The sequence below is a fragment of the Pygoscelis adeliae genome, unplaced genomic scaffold (assembly GCF_000699105.1).
Source record: "Pygoscelis adeliae isolate BGI_AS28 unplaced genomic scaffold, ASM69910v1 Scaffold112, whole genome shotgun sequence".
In the NCBI taxonomy this organism is placed as follows: domain Eukaryota; kingdom Metazoa; phylum Chordata; class Aves; order Sphenisciformes; family Spheniscidae; genus Pygoscelis; species Pygoscelis adeliae.
In genome coordinates this window covers 401,960-423,031 of record NW_008824232.1, presented here as the reverse complement: position 1 = coordinate 423,031, position 21,072 = coordinate 401,960, and the positions used below count along the sequence as shown (strand labels likewise).

At 40.3% G+C, this 21,072-nt stretch overlaps 1 protein-coding gene across 1 annotated transcript in view; it reads left to right on the top strand.

The window, feature by feature from the left end:
- Nucleotides 1-764: 764 nt before the first annotated feature.
- The window catches only part of TLK2 (tousled-like kinase 2), a 41,757-nt gene continuing 21,449 nt past the window's right edge, over nucleotides 765-21,072 (top strand). The window contains exons 1-9 of the mRNA XM_009334882.1: nucleotides 765-849; nucleotides 2,697-2,762; nucleotides 9,603-9,674; nucleotides 12,165-12,234; nucleotides 13,294-13,337; nucleotides 14,486-14,581; nucleotides 17,314-17,481; nucleotides 18,063-18,159; nucleotides 18,956-18,961. Coding sequence (XP_009333157.1) covers nucleotides 769-849; nucleotides 2,697-2,762; nucleotides 9,603-9,674; nucleotides 12,165-12,234; nucleotides 13,294-13,337; nucleotides 14,486-14,581; nucleotides 17,314-17,481; nucleotides 18,063-18,159; nucleotides 18,956-18,961 — 700 coding nt within the window. The 5' untranslated portion in view covers nucleotides 765-768. The remainder of the gene's footprint in view (nucleotides 850-2,696; nucleotides 2,763-9,602; nucleotides 9,675-12,164; nucleotides 12,235-13,293; nucleotides 13,338-14,485; nucleotides 14,582-17,313; nucleotides 17,482-18,062; nucleotides 18,160-18,955; nucleotides 18,962-21,072) is intronic.

Here is a 21,072-nt window from a genome sequence, read left to right as displayed (position 1 = left end):
TTATAATGAACATTGAAATTTGTCCCATTTTTTCACAGTTCAGTATTCGAATTGTATATTTCCTGATTTTTAAACCTGTTTACACAACTGTGCTGTGTTTGTTTGTGGGGTTTTTTTTTAACCCTTCAAATAATGGCATCTGTTGTGTTGGATTGCCAAGAGGTACCCCAGGTACATCCAGTATATAGAAGCAGCTGTTACGCTGAAGGTATCTGATGCTTTGCTCTATAAAGAAAAAGGTTTAAACGAGCGTTATTTTCTTCTTATAATCCCTTTCTGTGCTTGAAAGAACCAAAGCTGTTGTCAGTGAAATCTGGAGTTCGGAGAGATCTAGTATTTCCAGGATTGGCCAAAAATAAATTATGGGGTAAAGAATGTTGCTTTTTTTTCTCCTAGTCATGCAGCACAGATGAAAAGCTCTGAAGCTTTTAGTCATAACACTCCGGTCCCATGTTTTCCTTTTAATAAAGCATCCAGTGGGAGAATGTGACATAATTGGTTTCTTGGATTTAGAGATCTTGAAATGGCTGGTACAACAGATTGAAGAGGAAACTTTCCAGCAGGGTTATGGTTTAAATACAGTAATATGGTGGCAAAGTCATGTTATTATTGCATGGTAATCTTGCATTTCTCTTGCAAGAAAATGCTTTCTACATGGTTATGCTGCAGAACAGGCACTTCTGAGTCTCGTCAGTGGCACGGAATATTAAATCTCTCTCCTTTCTTTGCATTGCATAATCTGTGTGTTGTTCTCCCATAGCAGCAGAAATGATGGAAGAATTGCATAGCCTGGACCCACGAAGGCAGGAACTACTGGAGGCCAGGTTCACTGGAGTCGGGGTTGCTAAGGTGAGTGTAAGTACCTTTGGTAAAAGGCATGACTGCTTATCCATCCTGTGCTGCACTTTGTTTTTTTAATTTCTAAATTGATAATTTTGCTTTGCTAGCAGAATGTTTTGTATCAATAGTTGTGTTTTGACCGCTAATTTGCTTGAAGTATGTTTAAGAGGAATGAAAATGGGATCTCTATGAGCAGATGTTTTGCTATATAGAAGATTTTGGGTTCTGATTAAGTTCTTAGGAGTTGCTCCATCTTAAGGCAGCTTGTATGCCCAAAAAAAACCCTTGACAACTTTGTCTTTGGAAGTGGGAATCTCACCTGTCTCTTCCTTTCTCCAAGTATGCATTTGAGAACTGAATTTGGCCACTTGTTAGATACAGTTTCAAGTTTACTGTGTTCGATACAACATGTAACCAGACTTAATATATTCAGGAATTTGTTCAGTTCTTCGTGGGGGCAGCGTGCTAAAATTGTGTACTCGGTCGCATAGAACACACACAAAAAGTATTTGAAGGTAAGCTCTCCTGTATCTGTGGTCCACAACCTGCTAGTAAAATCCCATCTTTGTCCTCACGTACAACTTCGTAACTGTTCAGTAGCTGCCTTTCTTGAGTAAGGCACTTAAATAATAACTTTGTGTGGTTGCTTGATATACTAGCGTTAAACTCTTGGTTCTCCAGATGTTGTTGGTAGTGTTGATTGATAGTCTCTCTGAGCAATGAAATGGTGGCAGAACTCATCTTAAACTAGGTCAGTGATAAGGAGTTTACTTTTGAGGAAGATTCTGAGTTTTGGACAACATCAAGGTAGATGGTAAAACAACATAGCATTGCTAGATAATTTTCAGAAACCTCTTAGAATTATTTAGGGAAGAAACCTTGTAGATGCTGTATTTCTTAGAAAAATTCGAAGCAAATCGGAACTTGAAAAAGGGTTTCATTTGAGTTCATACTTTTCTTTCTGATCTGTACTTCAATCAGGACTCAAACACGGTTAAGTCTTGGAAGGGAGCGTAAGTAAAATGTTCAGCTGCAAGGTAGTAAGGAAGATTAACACCAGAAGTTGTTGAAGGGTAACAATTTCAGTTACTGAAGCAACAGTGTGGGGGTTTTTTATCTTTTCCCCACTCTTAAGACTTTTTTTTTTTTAACCTTGAGGCTTTTACTGGCATAAAAGTTTATGCTACATAATGTATTTACGATCTTGAAAGACTTGTTTTATACAATAGTACAACTTTAATTTATCTACTTTTTCATCCATTTCTTACCTCTTTCCCCACGTATGTCACTTTAACATCTTTAGCTGTACCAGTATAGATAAAGCCAAACAACTTTCTAGAATAGCGAAGACTTAGAAGCATAGACACTATTGTTGCTTTAAAACAGCGCCAACATACTCTGTGCTCACAAAGAATGTTAGGAACTATTCCTTTTAAAGGAATAACCTTTAAAAGATACCGGAAAGCAAGTCTTAATTATGTTTTCAATATGTTTGGAGCAGAAAGTACATGCCCTTTCTCTGTAGGGTGAATATTGAAAACTCATTTTTGTTTCTAAAGCATATCCAAGTAAAAAAGCCTCACTTCTTGGAGGCTTCACTTTGAGCAAAGCTCTTCTGTTAGTTACTGAGTTTTATTTTTACCTGTTGTTATGCAGTATAGTGTTTTACTTTGTATTAGTCAGTAAACTGTTGAAGTGCATTACACTTATTTCAAACAAGATATATATTTATTTCCTTGCATACTTGCTAATTTGCAATAGCTCAGCCAACCGTTGATATGAAATTAGCATGACTCTACTATGTTGCAGCAAATCTCGGTTGCAATATTAATCTCAGATACTACATTCCCTCCCAGGTTGGTGCTTCAAATTCCCTCCCTACCCCCCCAAGTCTCCGTCCGTCATGCTCCGCACTGGCATTGGTAGGTCATTGTCTTAAAGGGAATATATTGGGAAAGCTGTGATACAATTTGTATGATTCAACTAAGGTTTTTAGCTCTCTCCAATTAAATGTTGAAGGAAGGCTACGTAGGGTAGGTTAGTGCCATCTAGTGGGACTGGGACTGGCACATCCTCCTGGGATAGAAGGTATTCTGTTGCTGTTTATTGCATAAAAGGAAGAAATGTCATCTTAGATGCTCTCCTATTGGGTGAAGGCAGCAGGCAGTTGTAACTGAGCTTCCTGCCTTCCACTGACTTGGTGTATCGCTTAGTGTGTTTGGTTAGGTTTCTTTCATGTTTAAAAATACAGGGTATATTTTGGACCCGTGTAAAACTAATGTACTAGTTTACATCCTCAATACAACTGCAGCTTTAAAGCCCACTTTCCCTGCACGTTTGCAAGTAAAGAACAACTATACGTGTTTCTGAGAATGAATAAGACTATGCTAGAATAAGTTTTCAGGCTTGAAACTAGAAAAAAGCTTCCAGCCATCAGAGTCATGGGGTTCTGGAAGAGCTTTCCAGTAACAGTAGTAGAGGACAGAAAATCCTGATCTGTTTTGGAAACAGCTGTGTGCTGTCACCTCCTGTAGTAGCTGAAGGCACAACCCAATGACTGAGGTCATTTGCAGTCCCAAATGCCTCAAAATTCTGTTGCAAGTCTGTGATGAATTATCTCACTTAGTAGCTGGAGAATATATTTCTCTAGAAGCTTGGAGTTAATACATGGAATCAGATCTACGAGCAAGGAATGTTTCTAGGCAACTGTTATACTCATGTGGTTCATCCAGGTCACTAGATAGCTTCAAAAAGCCAGTGATGCTTTAGATGTCTGTTCTTGCCATATGGTAAAGTGCCATTCTTCCCCAAATTTGCAAAGCGAGTCCTTGAATTAACACATGACTATCTGACACCTACCAGTATTCTTGCTTATTTAGCTCCTGTTTATGTTTACTTACTAGGGGAAATCTAAGCGTATTCACTTGAGGCATTATTCTGACTAGTCATCTCAAACATCTTCCTTGGGTCAGTAGGTACAGAAAACAGATTGTAGTTTGTTTCTCTCGATAACATTGTTTAATTTGGTCTGCTCTCGTCTTCTGCCTCTCCTCCCCCTGTCTGGGCGCTGTCTTTAAGATATCAGGCAGGTTAACTCCAAAGGATTTGTGTCATTTCCACAGGCTCTTCCTGGATAAGAATTGGAATAGGTAATTGTGATGGGTGAATCTGTATTTGCACATGGCTTGTCTCAGGTTTAACCAGGGTGGATCATCACGGCAGCATGCATATCTTCTACAAGTTTGGTCTTTAAAAGATCTTCAAACTAAGTTGTGTGTGTGACTTTATTACAGCTAAACTAAAAAGGCTGAAGCATTTCTAGAGAGTAACCTTCTCTGTCCTGCTGTAGGCATCGTGTAGATCAGATGACCGTGCTAGAGTTGAAGAAGTATTGGTCTTGGTGGTAGCTGCTGCTCCCTTTTCTCCCTCTTTGAGATATCCTAAAGAGGGAAATTAAAATAACCCGAAGAGTGTCACTTATGTTGCAAAACATCTGCTTCCAGAAAGAGAATTGCTCATAAAAAAGAACAGTATTTACTCATGTTATTTTGGTTTTTACCCTTTCTCTGTCACTCTAGCAGTTTTGATCAGTTCAGTAACTACCAGTTGTGTGGTCTACTTAGCAACATTTCTAGCAGCAAAGTTAAAAAGTTGAGAATTGATGTATGAGAATAATCGTGTCTTCCTTGGAGGGAAGCAGTGCTGCCCAGCAATGGTCCTTAACAGGTGTCACATGCTACCAGATCTAGTTAATAAGAGTTTTGAAACTTAGAATTGAATTTATCAGATAGCACAGACAGTGTCAGGACTTTATGCCAGACACTTGAAAATTGTTTGGATGCTTCCATGTGCAACATTACTTATTTCAAAACATTATTTATTTCAAATGTGTTGTCTGGCTACTAGAGCCCAGAAATAGTTGTCAGATCGCAGTTCTATTTCTGCCCCTGAACTGAGGGTTAGGGTGAGTTGCGTGACCCTTCTGTCCAGTTTGCCATCAGTAAAATAAAAATACTATTTTTTCATCCTGAGAGAACTCTCGAGGCATAATGGGAGCCAAAAAATCCTGTTGCAGATCTGCTTACCCATCAAATATAGCAGGGGTTACCTGTGAACATCTGATAGTAGATTAACTTCTCATGGCGAAAAGACATAGGTGATTTGGGGATTTCATTATTGGCTATAATAATGAGCTTTTCTAAAAGCATAATTCAGAAGCAGGCTGTAATTCTCATATTTATGTGATTCTTGAAATAAGATAAGAATATGTTAATTAAACGTGGCTCATACAGTAGCACTGGACCAGAGTAACTGGAAAACCATTCAACCATTTCACTTTAGTGTAAGCCTGTGCAGAGTCAGCACTAACTTTTAGTGGAACTAAGGATTGACTTTTTCCCTTTGAAATCTCTTGATTTGCTACGTAACTCAGAAGAATTTGGGCTACCTTAGCTTGAGCCAATGAAGGACGTCTCTGCCATTGAGTTAGCAAGAGAATTTTGCAATGCATGTTGCTGTAAGTCCATATTGGAGACTCTGGCTAGGCAGCTTGAATTCCTAGAGCTCTCTTTCAATATGAGGAGTTGGAGAGCACAAAATGGAGACTGCCCAACAGAAGAGTTGCAGGCAGGCCTGAGGGATCATTTTTGGGAGCTTGGAGAGGCTGAGGAAACGCACAAGTCATGCGAAGCAGTAGATAGGCTTGAAGAGGAGATAGGTAAGGGCAGTCTGAGTCAGGCTAGCTTTGTTATGGAAGATCCAATGGGAGCTATTGTCAGGCTAAGTTGTTTCTATTGAAACTCCAGCCATTGTGCCTCATTTGTGGCCTTTCCAGGGCTCTTGCGAAGGGAGAAATGACTAACCAGCTCGTGTGAGTGGACAGATTTTTAAATTCTTGCCTTTGAGTAGGAGTCTTGAAAGCGCCTGCTACTGTTGCATCCACTTCTCAGCATGGAGGTTTTGTTGTGCATAGGTAGGTCACGGACTTAGAAGCGGCAGTTGATAGGTGAATCACAAGGGAAAAGAGCATGCCAGCTTATCTCAGAAAGAAATTCCTTGCGGAGGAGGAAGTGTGTGCTGTTCTTGTGCTTGTCATTTGGGTAAACACTGTAGAAACTATTAGCTTATTTCAGATGACCCACGTATTTTGAATTTTTGCTGAGCCCCATCACCGATTCTCTTGACAGGGTACAGTGGATGAGTGGGCTGTAAGTGATACCAGAGAAGTGCAGTATTATCCCAAAGTAGTCTGTGCTAGAAAAGCCAGATGCCAGTGCAAATGACTTCTTCAGGAAGAAAATTTATAAGCCCTTCCGGTGTAAACTATTGCATGTTTATTATTCACTGCTACCACTTCCCCAGGAGTATTCTGATGTTAGTATTCTTTGCCATTGCTTACTTGTTTTTTTCCAAAATTCAGGTTTGTTCCTTTAATTCCTTTTGTGTCATGACCACTTATAATGGTATGCTAAATTAAGTACTGAACATTTATCCAGTGTCAGTTGCTGAGTTAAATATAAGCAGTCAGGAATGATAAAACATAAATTTGAAGGGTTTTTTTATACACACACTCACTGACTGTTAGTTGATGGGGAGATGCTCAGATGTATAGTTTCTCATATCCATTGTCTAAACCTGTTGCTATAAGCAGTTGATAACATGAGGTTATGTGTGAAACTAGATATCTAGCTGGTTGATTGGGAAAACTTGCTTTTTCTTTCTCTTGCGTAACTACGTGAGAAGAGGTGCAGCTGAGGACTCGGCCATGTTCCTTAAACATCCTAGGTATTGCATCTTTATTGCTTCGAGTACAGTACGTTCTAATGAACAATTTGTGTTTCCATAGCCGGAATACCTCAAAACAAGACTTTTTTGCCAACTTCAACATGAACAAGATGCTTCAGCTCCTTGCCCGTAAGATAGGCCTAATCCTTTACTCTAAGAGAAGTGTCAGTGGAAGGCCCTCTAGAAGATCAGCAAGGGAGAGGAAAGCTCATGCAGTGGAAATGGGTCAAAACTTGCCTACAAAGAATTAATTCTGCATTTGTTCGCAGTATCAATACAGATGACAGTGAACTTGCTGGATACTTACAGACATCTGACAAGCTGTTCTTTTCTGGTTCCATAACTAAGTAGTCAGTTCCTTTTCACCCTTTCTACTACTGTGTTGAGTTCAATTTTACGATTTTGTCAGTGTAGTTTCTAGAGGAAGTTTTAAAGTAAAGGGTAAATGGGTTTTTTTGCTCTTCAAGAATCTGTGATAAGAACTGAACTGCTCTTTTGTTGATGCAAAGGATGGGTTTGATTCCAACTGCTAGAGCTGTAGATTTCCCACACAGAATAGTCAGTACAGGTAGTAGTGGTACTGGAAGTAAGAAAAACATTGTGGATTTTGTATTAGGCATTTTTCCAGCTGCTTGCATTCCAGAACTTTACATTCGGATGCAAAGTGAGTGGAATTTTTGTACTGGAGAGGATAGACTTGTATTTCTGAAAAAATCTTAGGATCATTTCTAACTATAGACGGCCTCATCAGTTTATTTCTCCAGGTTAGCCTGGAATACAGGTCATTGCTGAAACCTTGGCCCTTCATAAGCCACTGACATACCCTTTCAACCACAATGTTCCTGAAAAGCTCAAATGTGGCATTTTGGGAGCAGCTGTTCCTGTCATTTGCTATCCATGTGCAAAATGGAGGCAGCGAGATTTAAGCAAATGTGGAAACAACTTTTGCTTTCATCTTCATCATGTCAGAACCCCAGCCTGTCCATCTGAGACCAGCAAATGATAATTTCTTGAGATGCTCCTTCACCTAATAAAGCTTTCACGCTTACACAGAAGGTTGATGTCTTGGACGTGCTGCTGGGGTTTGGGTTCATGAGAGGAAGTGAAGGATTTTAGAGGACAGCATTTGTGCAGGTTATAAACGAGCTTTTTACGTGGGTGAAAAGATTAACTTTCTGTTGCCACTTGCCGTAAGGTATTACATTTTTTTAATCAATGAGGCCTTCATGTGGATGTCACTAAGGTTAGTGTTGGCACTTCTGTTAAGTCCTGTTGGCCAAGGAATAAATCCCTGGAATAACCAAGAGTTGTACCTATAAGATTTGTGAGCCGTCACATTGGGTGGTGGGAAGCTTGCTTCCTTGTTCTAAAAGCAACTATTGCTGAAGAGATGAGGTAAAACATCTTTCTGGTCTTGAGCTATTTGTGTGATGCGTTGAAGGGGTAATGGTATGGCTTCAAGAGTGTAAATCTGCAATTTTCATAAAGTAATTTGCTTTTAAAAGGGAATCCTAAATGTGTAGCTTCTTGAGCTATTCAAGTGTTGGGTTTTTTGTGGGTTTTTTTTTACGTTGAAGCAACTAAGGATGTCCTTTTAGGAGAAACAAATTTAGTAGTTAACATTCACAGTGTAATACAGAAGGTAAACAGAACTTTTACTTTCTGTGGATGCCTGCTTGGAAATTGGGGTTAGTAATAGCTAAGTTGTGTCACAAGTTTAATTTGATGGTGGTGTTTGTCTTATAAATGGGGAAGGGAGAACTGCTCTCCTCAAAAATAATCTACCGTGGGATTTCTCTGTGGTGTTAAGGCTTCTCCCCCACCCCTCCCATAAGTCTTCTGCTCAAGTATATAATGAGAAGTGGCTTTGCCTTGAGGAAAGATTGATTGGTGGGAAGTGGTTACTGCAAAAATAAGAATGCTAAAATAGAATGAATCTTTGGGAAGAGGTGCTCACAAGTTATTAATGGACAGGTGGCTTTATCATGTCATTCTTCCTGTTAATACGTTCCATTGGTAATTGTGAATCTTGTTTTTATATCTTTGTCAAATTCGTCTAGATTTCTTAAGTTAGATCTGTGGGAGGATACTTGTGTGTCAGAGCACTAGGCTAAAACACAGTGACTTTGCATGATTCACTTTTCTTTCCTTTTAAAACCAGTTTTGATGTACATTTTAGAAAGTAATTTTCAAAAATGCTTGGATGTGGAAAAATGCAGATGTGTATCCAGTAGACCCTGCAAAGATGCAGGCAGACTCTTGTAGGTACCTGGATACTATTTCAGTAAATCTATTCCAGTCTCTTGAATTTGTGCTTTAGCCTGGTAGGAGCAACTGCTCTGTTGGCAGGTCAGCCATGGGTCCATAAAATAGCCTAGTGGGAGAGATTGTCTTATGGGTGCCAGTTGTACTGCTGTTAACACAACTTTCACTTGTTCACTTTCTTAGTGTTAAAAAAAGCATAAAAACCACGCATTTGAAGAAAAATCAGTGGTACTGCCAGCATCTGATAACAGTAATAGCTGCCTTGCCAGATGGAAGATGCCTCTAAATTCTTAGCCCAGGGTCAAGCAGATGCTTGCCTGAAGAGCTGAGCTTGGAACTACTGCTACTCAACAAACCAGAAGTTTTGTTTCTCAAGCCAGTTGTCTTAGACTTTTATGAATACTGCCTTAGCTGTTTTGTGGATGTGTTTAAATAGGGCAGTTAGGATATAAATTGCTCCAGAAATATCATTGCAAAGGCTGGATCACTGTACTGAGAAAAGACTGTCCAACTGGCAGCCCAGCTTCCGTCTTGCTCCAAACGACTTCTGAAGTTTTTTAGTGCCCCATCATGTGTCTGGGTATTTGACCCGTGTTGCTGCTGTATCCATGTGACTTAGAGCAGCGTAGTTAGCCTAGAGATGTAATGTTTGATAGGACATATCTGCCTTGTATGGAAGTTGTTTCTAACAGTCTTTGCTTGTTTTTCACTAGGGTCCATTAAATAGTGAGTCTTCCAACCAGAGCTTGTGCAGCGTGGGTTCTCTGAGTGATAAAGAATTGGAGGTAAGTAGGCACAAATCCTCATTGGGTTTAAGGTGGACATGACTGAACTCAAAACACAGAAGGAATTGTGTGAGAGTGAGTGACAGTGTTCTTTGTTTGGGGTGTGAAAGAGACTAGTGGAAGTAATTAGTCTGGATCTTAACCCTGCAGTCTTTGGACCATGCTGTGAAAAACAGTCCTCCTTGAAGCTTCCCACCGTAGCAGGCAGATTTTACCCAACCCCAAAAACACGGCATTCATAAAGCTGAGCTTATGACATTGTTTTCAGCTGCATTGTGATTTGTTTGCTGGTTTTGGATACAGTTTTGGCTAAATAAAAAGTCAGAGAGCATGAATGGAAAAGTTTGCCGTACCTATCAAATATGTGAATTTGCAGAAGTCTGTACAAAGCAGAGCATTTTTATGAATTGCTCTGTGGAAGTGTGGGGAGGTGAAAATTGATGCTTTGTCCCTGTTTAATCTCACTGCTTTAGGATTAACTATTTCAAAACACTTGCTAAAGCAGCAAAATTAATTGTAGAGTTACATTTTTACTTTAAAATTCCATGTTAATAAAGCAAAACCTCAAATTTAAATGCATTTTCTTATGCATTTAAAGAACTTTTCACACGGTTATCAGGTAAGTTTTCGATCATATTTCCCTCTGTTATATGGCAGTGCTGATATGAGGTGTCTGGTGAAGCTAAGTCTTTTGAGAACGCAGTATCTTAAACTTCATACAAGTAAATAGAGTTAATAGTGGAAAACTGAGTATTCATTCTTATTTTACTTGGGTTTTTTTATGAAATTCTGTGGAGTGATTTAAATTGACCAAGCTGACATAATCAAATCTACCATTCCTTGCTTTTTCAGTCTGTAACAGATAATGTGTGTAATTTTTGTTATGTAAGTACTTGAATGGAAAAACAACTTAAACTGAATCTCATTAATATGCTTACAGTTCCATAGAGGCTGTAAGGGAGCCTGTGGTGTTACAGTCACGCCGACGCTGTTCATGAGTTGCTCTTCACTACGCAGTGAGGAGGCTAAGTCATTGACTTTTACACATACAGGAGCTGGTACAGCAAGTCTCTAGATAGTTACGGAGTTTTCAGTCCCCCCATTCTAAAACATACTTTGCGGACGCAATAGCCACCTTTGTCTTAACATCCCTTCTGTCCTCTTACCAAAACAATAACATGTCGGTGACTGCCCAGCTGGTAACATGGGACTGTAGATGCCCAGCATCCACTGGGGACACAGCCAGGTTTAGATTCTGGCTGTGTCAGCTTTATCCTTTTTATCCTATTAAAGGAGGTAGATTGATTTCTACTGTGTGCAAGTCTTTTGGCAGAGATCTTTAAACAGGGTACTTTGGACTTTGGTTTCCAAAGAGCATGAAACTTAGGTTTACCACAAACTTTCTGGCCATGGCTTTCCCTCCCCCAGAGTAGTGTTTTGCATGCTGTAGTCTTCTTCCTGCCCCCAGGCTATAGTTTAGTGGCTGCAGTGATTGTAAAGCACAGAGCTCAGAAATTATTTGGGACCCTTTGGGATAAGAGATGTTTTTAAAATGACATTGGTGATGGAAATGACAAGATATCTTTCTTTCCAGCAACCTCAGTAAGCTGCTTCCAGCGCAGTGCGTCCTAATGTTTTCAGCAGATTTGGCCACATAAGTGACTCTGGTGATGTGGAAACCATGCCAGGGTCTCCTCCACTCTTCAATGTCTAGGCTTGCTAGCTTTGTACAGACAGATAGGCATGACACTTTTGGAGCCTTCAAGCCTCCCACCTGTGCTCTGTATTGTGCCTGTGCATAAATATATTGCTGTCCACTGATAAGCTGCCCCTCAGGTCTCTGGTTGCTCACAGAAATGGCAGATGCAACCGACCCTTGACTTTAATGAGAAATAAGTCCAGATGACTTGCTGCATCTGTGGCAGCTTTCTCCCAGCTGCCATCCTGGAGAGCTCTGTGTTGTTTTGTGTAAGGTTGCGGTTGTGCACCAGTAGACAGGATAGTTCTTGTAGCCATCTGCAAAGAGCTTTGAGAAGAAGCATTAGCTGCAGGCAAGATGAATTGTCCTGGTAGACTAAGTAGCCTCTGGACTGCAAATTTGGATGTCTGTACTCAAACCTCTTGTCATTACTCCTTTTGTACCAGTACTGTGATCACCGTGAAATGGTTTATACAGGTTTTTATAAGTGTTTGAACTTGTTCTGCTAACCATGTGAGGTAACTGGGCAGTAGAGGCTGGCTTGCTGCAGGTGCAATAAAAAAAAAAAATTAACCTCATTCCTAACCGTGTTCTCTCCCTTCTGCAGCACATATATCAGAAAGTAGTAGCTATCTGAGAGCAGTTATTTCTTTAAGTACCAGCAGTAGAAACAAATGTACCAGAGAAGTGAAATGGCCACTGGGGATATGGAGCAGATTATTGTGTTTTGGTATTTTCTTTAGATCTTGGAATAACTGCAGAAATGTTAATTTTGAAGTATTGTTTAACAGACTCCTGAGAAAAAACAGAATGACCAGCGGAATAGAAAAAGGAAAGCAGAAGCATACGAGACCAGTCAAGGTAATTCATTCTCCTGACCCTGCTGCAGGATTTCTGAACGGTTGGTAATTTGTGCACGTTTTGCAGTCAGTGTCCTAGGAAACTAATGGCTCTTCTCAAGGGTGTGTCAGGCAGCTTGTTATAAACTACTCCATGATGGTGTAGTTCTCTTCTGGGAGCCTTGTTATCCTCATTGGCAGGAAAATACTCGTCTTCAGCTTATTCGCACAAACTATTGCATTTTTATGGGACAGACTGCCCAAAGGCTTAATATGGCTTCTCTGAAGTGTTGTTTTGGTCCCGTGTCACTACATATACAGCAGCCAGACTTCAAAATACAGGCTGTACTCTCTTCCTTGCTTTTTGAGACGTATGCCTGCCTTGTTAGAGTAAGTTCTCACCACAACAAATAGAGAACAAACTGTGCTCAAGTATAAAGCAGGCAGTGCTGTCTCAGAGTACTAAGAAAAACGCAGTGTGTTCAAGTCCAAGCTCAGATTTTCTAGCAAATGGGCCTAGGAGCAGATTTCTATTTCTTTTATTCTTCAACAAGAAAGTAACGAGGATTGTGTTGACAGAACTGCTTTGATAATATTATAATAAGAGAAAAGGGCTAAGTTTTAATGAGCTGGTATTAAGCCACCACTAATTATCTTGCTAACTCTTATAGGAATGCTTGTGAGAGATCTAATACGCAGTAATTTACCTGAAGGTGGAGGAGTAAAAGTACCCTTTGCTCTGTCCTTATCTTGAAGGAAATTTTGGAGAACCTATGCAGCATTCAATGACGTTTAGTGTTTTCTAAGTACTTTAGCAAGTGGAAATGCTGTTTGATTGGATTTGACATGTTTGGAATTAAGAGTTAATTGAATTGTCAACTGTAAACCCTCCCAACAACAGCACAAGAGCTGTAACCCTGGGGCAGTCTTTTGTTGTGCAGAAGCTTTTGTTGTGATAGGTGTTGCACCTTTCTACAGGGAAAGGAGTGTCAGAATATAGGAGTAGTTTTTTAGAATGGCATCGTAACTTCTGTTCTAAAAAATATCAACTCTTATTTTCGTCCTTTGTTTTCCTTTTTAGGAAAAGGCACTCCTAGAGGACATAAAATTAGTGATTATTTTGAGGTAAGCATCTACATTGTCTGAGAAATCTGCTTGAATTCACGATATGCAAGATCTGTAGATGGAACTCTGTAACGTGACTTCTGTTACTGATCCATCATTGGAGTCACTGATTGACGATGTTAACCTGATATGCTCAAATCTGGTTAGGTAGAGGATATGAGATTTTTGGAAGTTGGTTTTTAAATTAACATTTCTTTGAACAGTTTCAAAAGAAAACTTGCTTTTTTTTTTTTTAAAAGAGCAGCCACGTAAGTATAGGTTCAAGGTTGATTTCCACTGGAACCTGGATCTCAGATGAGGATATCTCTGAGTATGCAAGCCAATATTTTGATACAGGTGTGGTGCTGCAAAAGAACCTACCTGCAAAGTCCCACTGATTTGAGTAGGAAGTTGTTTACAGGGTTCCCTCTTTAGAAAAGCTTGCCATAGGAGGCTGGCACCACATGGGAGACGGAGACCCCTCCCCAAAACAGTGATGGACATTCTAAAAATCAATATTCTTTTTTTATTGTGTAGTTTCTGAAGTTTTTCTAGGTCTGCACAATCCAGAGCTCTAGCTTTTCTCTTAAGTTTGTTCTTTATTTTACTGAGTAACTTGGAGTCAGAAATTAAGTGCTTATTAGTGCTTGCTTCTTTCCTGGCTGAAGCTTTTTGTAAGTGTGGTATACCATGTGGTGCAGGAACATATGAATTTCTGTACCAACCAGACCAGTTGCCCAGCTGCTTGCATATCTTGTCTTTAACAGTGACTGCACAGATGCTTCAGTGAAGATGTACATTTCTTACACTTCTGTGAAGCACGGTTAGACACGTCTCCTCACAGGGAATGGGCTTCCTAATTCTATACAGTAAATAATTGATCCATATCCAAGTGTGTAGGTTTATATCTTTTTGTGTTAAAAAGAAGAATGTACTCAGTGCAAATGTGAATGTTTGTCTGAAGTACTTACTTTTGCTGTTATTTTTGAAAACAGTGCATGAAATTTTAAGGTTTTCCTCTTAGCTTATTTTCAGTTTGTTTAAATGAGTCCCTAGAGCCTATAAGGCTTCATTTTTAAGACGAATGTGTTCCTTCTGTCTCTGTTAAATTTGCTTATATATAGTATCTCTGTAGAATTACTGATGATCAAATCTGTTGCTTTGGCCAGTTTGCTGGGGGAAGTGGCCCAGGAACCAGTCCCGGTAGAAGTGTTCCGCCTGTCGCCAGATCATCACCGCAGCATTCCTTATCCAACCCCTTGCCGGTATGTGTTCTCCCTGGGAACAGAGCTGGTGGCATGGCATTGATTAGGTTGGTGGCCGTGCTTCAGACAGGTAATAAAAGGTTCTGAACAGGAAAGAAGGGTCTCTTGGTGGGTGATTTGGCTTATTCTCTATTCAGGTTTTTTTTTTTTTTTATCCTGAAACCGGGTTCTGGCAGCAAAGCCAGATGTCTAGAACCCTGTAACAGTGGCTAGTCCAGTTGTAACTGATATGAATATCTGAGCTTAAAGCATGCAAGTTTTTAGCGCGCTGTGTGGTTACAGATAGATCACTGTCCTTAATAAAAGGTGGAACTGACATACTAGTTATCTTGTATTCCATTGTAGCTCCTGAACTTCTCCATCGAGTTGGGAGTATGTTTTATGTTTGTATAGCACTAATACAATGATATTCCGATCTTGATTGGACCCTTTGGGTATACTGAAAAACCTGCATACCATAATTATACTGGGAAGGTCTTTTACTTCTGTTTATGTGCATGTGACTTGTAAGGAGCATTAGCAAAAGCTTGCAAAGAAATGTGTATACATGCACATCTGTTGCTATTTTTTGGTTACATAATTCCTTTTTGCTGTCACAGCATTTCTGCAAGATCTGAATGTGAAGAAATAACCAGTATTTTTAAGCCATTTTAGCACAGAGCAGCTAAAGAAATTTCTTTCAACTAGCAAAGCAATATTCGGAGGCTCTGGTGTCTGATCTCTAGTTTTGAACATTGCCTGGGCCCCTCTTTAAAAATTTTCAGCATTTGTTGAATGTCACAAAAATATGGAGCATTATGGGAAAGGTTAGTATTCTGAAAACCAAATGCAAAGTCTTTACTGATTACATTATTCTGCAGAGACCTTTGCACAGTTCATGAATGTGTACTGAAGTAAATCCCAACACTGAATTCTCTGTTCAGAATTCAATATATGTTGCTAGATGTTCAAAGCTTTTAATGCTGCTTTAAGGGAGAACGTCAGATATGCTTCTAGATATTTTTAATATTTACAAAAATTAAAATATATCTGGTTAATTGAATAGCCCTTCCTCCTGTCATATTAATTCACTAATACACCTTTTTAAAGAGAAGTTAATGAAAGAAATACCATCTCTGAATGTTGCAGATGTGTGATGTTTTAGGGACAGTTCTTCATTCCAGCAGATGAGATACCCTGCAGGTGTTTATAATGGGACAAGCTGATTCTTCCTTTGGTTTTCTTCTATGCTTGTATGTATTGAGTAGGTAAAAGTTTGAACAGAGTATTTCTCATGTGGTGAAGACCGATGTTGCAGTTAGTTTCAGCTAGGCCAGTTTGTGTCTCTCCTTACGCAGGTGCTCTTTGTGTTTCTTATCTTCTGTTCTTTACTCTTGCAGCTAAACCTGTAATGTTTGCTTATTCGTAACAAACTATTATGTGCATTGGCAAGATCTGTCCTCTTCTTACAAACTGAATATCAATGGCTTGAGCTAAGCCCAAAAAAATGGGGGGATGAGTGAAAATTGGAGAAGATGGAGTATCTTACCCATTACAGATGTCAGTATGGTCTAGGAAGAGAGCAGAGTGTTAAAATGTCTTTCGCAATGAGACAAACCTCCTCCAAACCTGTGAGTTAATCTATACTGTACTGGAAATTTTCTGCAATCAGAACTTGCGGAGGAATTGTAATGGCTTCAGGATGTTACTTCTTGTCTTCAAATCTCTTGACTGCTTTGAATTGCCTTGCTTCTCCTTGGATCAGAAGAATGATCTGCAGGTCTTCAGACTCTTGCAAGATCGCTCTCATATACAAGCATACTTTTGGGGAAGAAAGCACACTCTTGACATTTGTAATGTTAGCCAGAAAATATGCTTCAGGTTGCAATTTAGGTTTTTAAGAAAAACTGAAGCCTGACCTGACTGTTTACTTTCTATGTGGCATATGCCTGGCCCGGAGTTACAGCTTGGAAGGACTTAGATGATTATTACCCAGGCTGCCAAGTTTTAGCAGTGATGGGCTGGCTTTTAAAGCGAGGGCAATGAGATTCTGAGTGCTGTAATCAATGTAGCTCAGATGATTCTTATTCTCATTGAACCAAATTCCTGTATCGCAGTTGGAAAATGAGTCTGCTGTAGGAGAAAGGAGCTGGCCTTTAAGAGATGCAATGTGTCTCTTAAAGATTTTGGAAACACATTAGTACTTTGCTTATCTTGCAGGAGGTTGGTCCCAGCTATAATGACAGAAATGAGGTTACCGTGAAGTCTGGGTCCTAGACATGGTTAGGTTGCTCACATTTAGCAGTTCTGACTCAGTTTACTTCACCAGAATAACGAATGCATTGTGATATTGGCTGTTTTAAAATGAGTCCTTAAAAAACATCAAGTAGTATAATTTTGAATGCATTGACCAAAGTCTCAATGCGCTAAGATTTTTGCATCTACAGCCTCTTTTGCCCCACTGGCTCTGAAACACATGTATTTGCAAAGGAAGGGCGTGTGTTAACTGACAATTCTGTCCTGTGTGTTCATTTGTTACTTTTTTTTTCCTAATTGTTAACTTCATCTACTTTTTGATGTCTGCCATTGGAACAATCACTCCAGGAGTCCTGTTTGAGTTATCAGATTCTCAACATGCTGCCTGCCCATTCCTGAGCTGCTGCTTCGCTGACAACAGTTTTGGCAGAGTCAGAGAATCACTGTTTTTTTTTAAAAAAAAAAAGCTCATTGTATTTTTTTTGACTGTGTTACAGCGGCGAGTGGAGCAGCCGCTGTATGGGGTAGACGGCAGCACAGCAAAGGAACCGCAGGAGGAACACTCTGCTCTGCCAACGCTGATGTCGGTGATGCTGGCGAAACAGCGGCTAGAGAATGAGCAGCTGGCACAGAGGGGAGGTGGCCTCTGTTTTACTTTTGTCTCGGTGAGCAGCTCTGAAAAGATTTGAATCCCAAGGGATGTTTCTAGTTAAGGGATGGGGAATTTGAAGCTTTTCTGCTCAAAGACAGTGGTTCAAGTGCAGCCTGGTTTATTGATGACCAAGTCTACCATCTTCTGGTAAGTTCATCTTCCTTGTGAAGAGTTCTAGGTCCCAGGCTTTACTTGTTTAATAAAAATGATGTGAGTTTTAAGTTAATGACTCAAAATCTTACGTAGATCAAAATAATAGCATCTGAGAGGCTAATCTAATAGATGCAAAAAAGCAAAAGAATGAAGTGTAGTCTTGCTGTGAGAAGTGTTTGTTTTGGCCTCGCTTAATCTCAGCTGACATGAATTATACTAGGCTTTTAAAAGCTTTGTCTGTTAGCAGGTTGGGCCAGGCTTCTTGAAAGAAACTGACTCTCTTGTTTTAATGAACTAAATCTTTAGAGCATTCTTAATCCTTAACATGAAAGTATGGTACCCAGGCCAGGCCGCACCTCCCGTGTAAAGATAAGTGTATCTGCATGGGCACTAGTGATCGTGCTGAGGAGCATATAACAATACACTAACTTTCTTTTGCAGGCCCAGCAAGGCAGCCCATCTTCTACCGGATCAGGGAACACTGAGCCTTCCTGCACTTCCCAAAAACAGATTTCCATCCAGCACAAACAGTCACAGGTATAGCTCGCTAGATGATACATCTCTTGGATATGAGATTGAAGCTTGATGCAGCTTTTCTTCTGCACCAGAGGATGCCACTTGTAGTAGACATAAAGTTTCCAGTGAAAAGAGCCAGTAGTCCCAACTCAGTTTGTAACTACTGATTTAAGTTAATCACTCTGAACTTTGTTCCTTATCCTGTAAAGGATGCTTTTCAGTTGCTGCTACTGGAGTTTGCCTAATCTGTAACTGAGGTTTTTCTGTGTCAGTACTGTGGGCAGTTCTTCAGCTGTGTGCAGGTGTGCTCAGGAGAGGAACACCTTAGCTCTGTCTGTTTCAGTTCTGTTGTACCCTGAATGTTCTTCCTCTCTTTGTAAGTGAAGACGTGAAGGAAACCTGAGTGATAGTTATGAATGCTTCTATTCAAGCACTGGGTCATGGGTACGTCCACACTGCTTACAGTACAAATATCCACAGTCTAGCTGGAAGTTCTTTGGCCTCTGCAGGGTACACCCATGGCATAGTTTGTCCTATCAAGGTGGAATGTGATGTGTTCCTGACAGTGCTTCTCAGCAACTTCACTGACCTGGAGTCAAGAAGAGGAGTAGCTCTTTTGACTGTGCTGCTGTCTTTTTGGTGCCTTTTAAATTGTTAAGATTCTTCTTGTGGCTTTATGGCAAGATTTACTTTTAGCTGTGTCATCTTCCTCTGTTGCTTACAAGGATGTTCAGCTTTATCTGCAATGCACCTTGCTTATTTCTTCTCCAAGCCTGCTTTTAATCTTCTTTTGATTTTCATCTCCGATTTCCATGTGACTGACCCTTCCCTTGAGTGATTTTTAAACAATCAGTTTTGTGTCAATCCTTTTCTCACATCAGTCTGTGTCAGAGATGATTTTATTGCTGGGGGAAGTTCATTCACCATTTCCCCAGCAGGCAGTACAAGTTCTTTGTGCATGAAGAACAGCAGTTCTACCTCTGGGGATACTTAACTAGCTTAAGTCTCTGAGCTCTGTTGTGTCGCTAGGGTCACATTTGTTGCCTGTATTGTTAAAATGCTGGTCTGTGAAGATCCGTTTCTTTGCTACTGCATGGAGAATTCTTGTGCGAGAATGATGCCATAACTCGAGAACCTGCCAGAGATAACTTTCAGATTTCAATCTTTGCTGTCCCAACACCAATGCTTAAAACAGTGGTCCGTCCTGGAGTGAGCAAGATATTTTTATTCTCTCCTGTGCTTAGCGTGCCCATAGGGCCCATCTTCCTTGAAAAGGGTGACATGTTACCTGGGCGTGCTTTCTGCCGATGCTCAGCTTCATGGTATTCTCCAGAGGTCTAGATGTAGCATACGCTTAAGGCAAAGAATTCAGGAAGATGCTTGACTGTGTGATGAGGACGTGTACATTCTTGTTTTTCCTTCCAAACCTGTTTGGAGCTGATAGGGTTAAAAAAAACCTCTTCAGTGACCTCCAGTTTGAATCACTTCTGGCAATGACAAAAGCAAGTCAGCAGGAGCATGATTTTCTTAGCATTTTCAGCCAGTGCTAGGGCCCTCCAGGTGCTCTGAGGCAAGGTGAGTTGTGATGAAGTCACGTGTAAGAGCATGCATCCTGAAGCATGACTTCATCTGACACAGTGCAAGCATGTCTGTGCATTTGGCAAAATGACATAACAGTTACTTACTAAAGAAACTTTCTGCTGCTTGGCTGAGTGGATGCAGCCTAGGTTTTCAACAGACAGCCTTCTCGTTGCCTTCAGTGACAAAAGCTTTTGTTGCACATGCTTCCTGCAGGCTGGCAGGAAGTATAAACCAAGTTAAGGCAGAAGTGGGGTGACCTGCCCAGGCCTCCTCTTTGTCTTTTGAGATTTAGGCTCATCTTGCTTGATGTGCAATGCTGGCAGGTGTTCTGTTTGATCTTTCCCCTACTGGGCATATGTAGAGAAGCAACAGTCCACCAAGTTTGTCTCTTACTTCATGGTGTTAGCTTCCAGGCAAGCCTGAAATTTGGAGAACAGTTATGTAACAACTCCACAGGTAAGTCTGCTAACTCTTCTCAGAACCAGGAGAGTTGCTTGCTAGCCATAAATGTGAAATCTGTGTATGCAGTTACGGAGCAAGATTCCCTTGTGTTGACTTGGGGTTTTTTTTAAATGTTGTGTTCATGTACATACTGACTTCTTCCGCTTTTCTTCCCCACCCATTAATCAGCGTACTGAGTTTGAAATGTGCTATGTTCTCTAGCAATAAGAATGTCTTTTGTCTTCTGTTCCTGGGTATAACTCTCACTTCATCGGTGAAGGTATTTGAGATGTGCTGTGCGCCATAAAACTTTCTAAATAGGTGTTACTCAAGAACTGTAAAGCACCTGTCTCTAGCGGGCACTAATACATGTTTGTCAGAAACAAAGATTTGTGCCTTTTCATTCTGTTATAATATTTTAAAATGAAGACCTGTGTTTTCTGTCAAGACCAGCTTAGAACCCACAGGTATTGTCTTTTGTCTAGCAGGTGGTTGTCTGTGCCCATAAAAGATCTCATAAATTTGATGTTCCAGCTGACGGGTTGGGATTTGGTGGTTTTTTTCTTTAGCTTGTACAGGACAAAGGCTTTGTTGTACTGCAGGAAAAGACAGCGAATGTCAGAGACCACCAAGGGGTGGGCAGAACTCAACTATATAAACAAAATTTGCAGGACATGGAGGATGTTGTAGCCTGTTACGTGTTACCAGTTTGTGTTCTCCAGAGCAGCTTTTTGCTAGCTGACTGAACCTCCTATGCTGGAGGAGCCCACCATGTAATAAGAAAATGAAGAACGGAGAAAATTCTTCCCCAGACTGCTAGGATGCAGGGGTTCCTTCTTAGACCTAACTGTTCAGATCAGAGAAGGTTACACTGTGATGTTACGTGTTGACTATCTGAAATATCTGTTTTTCT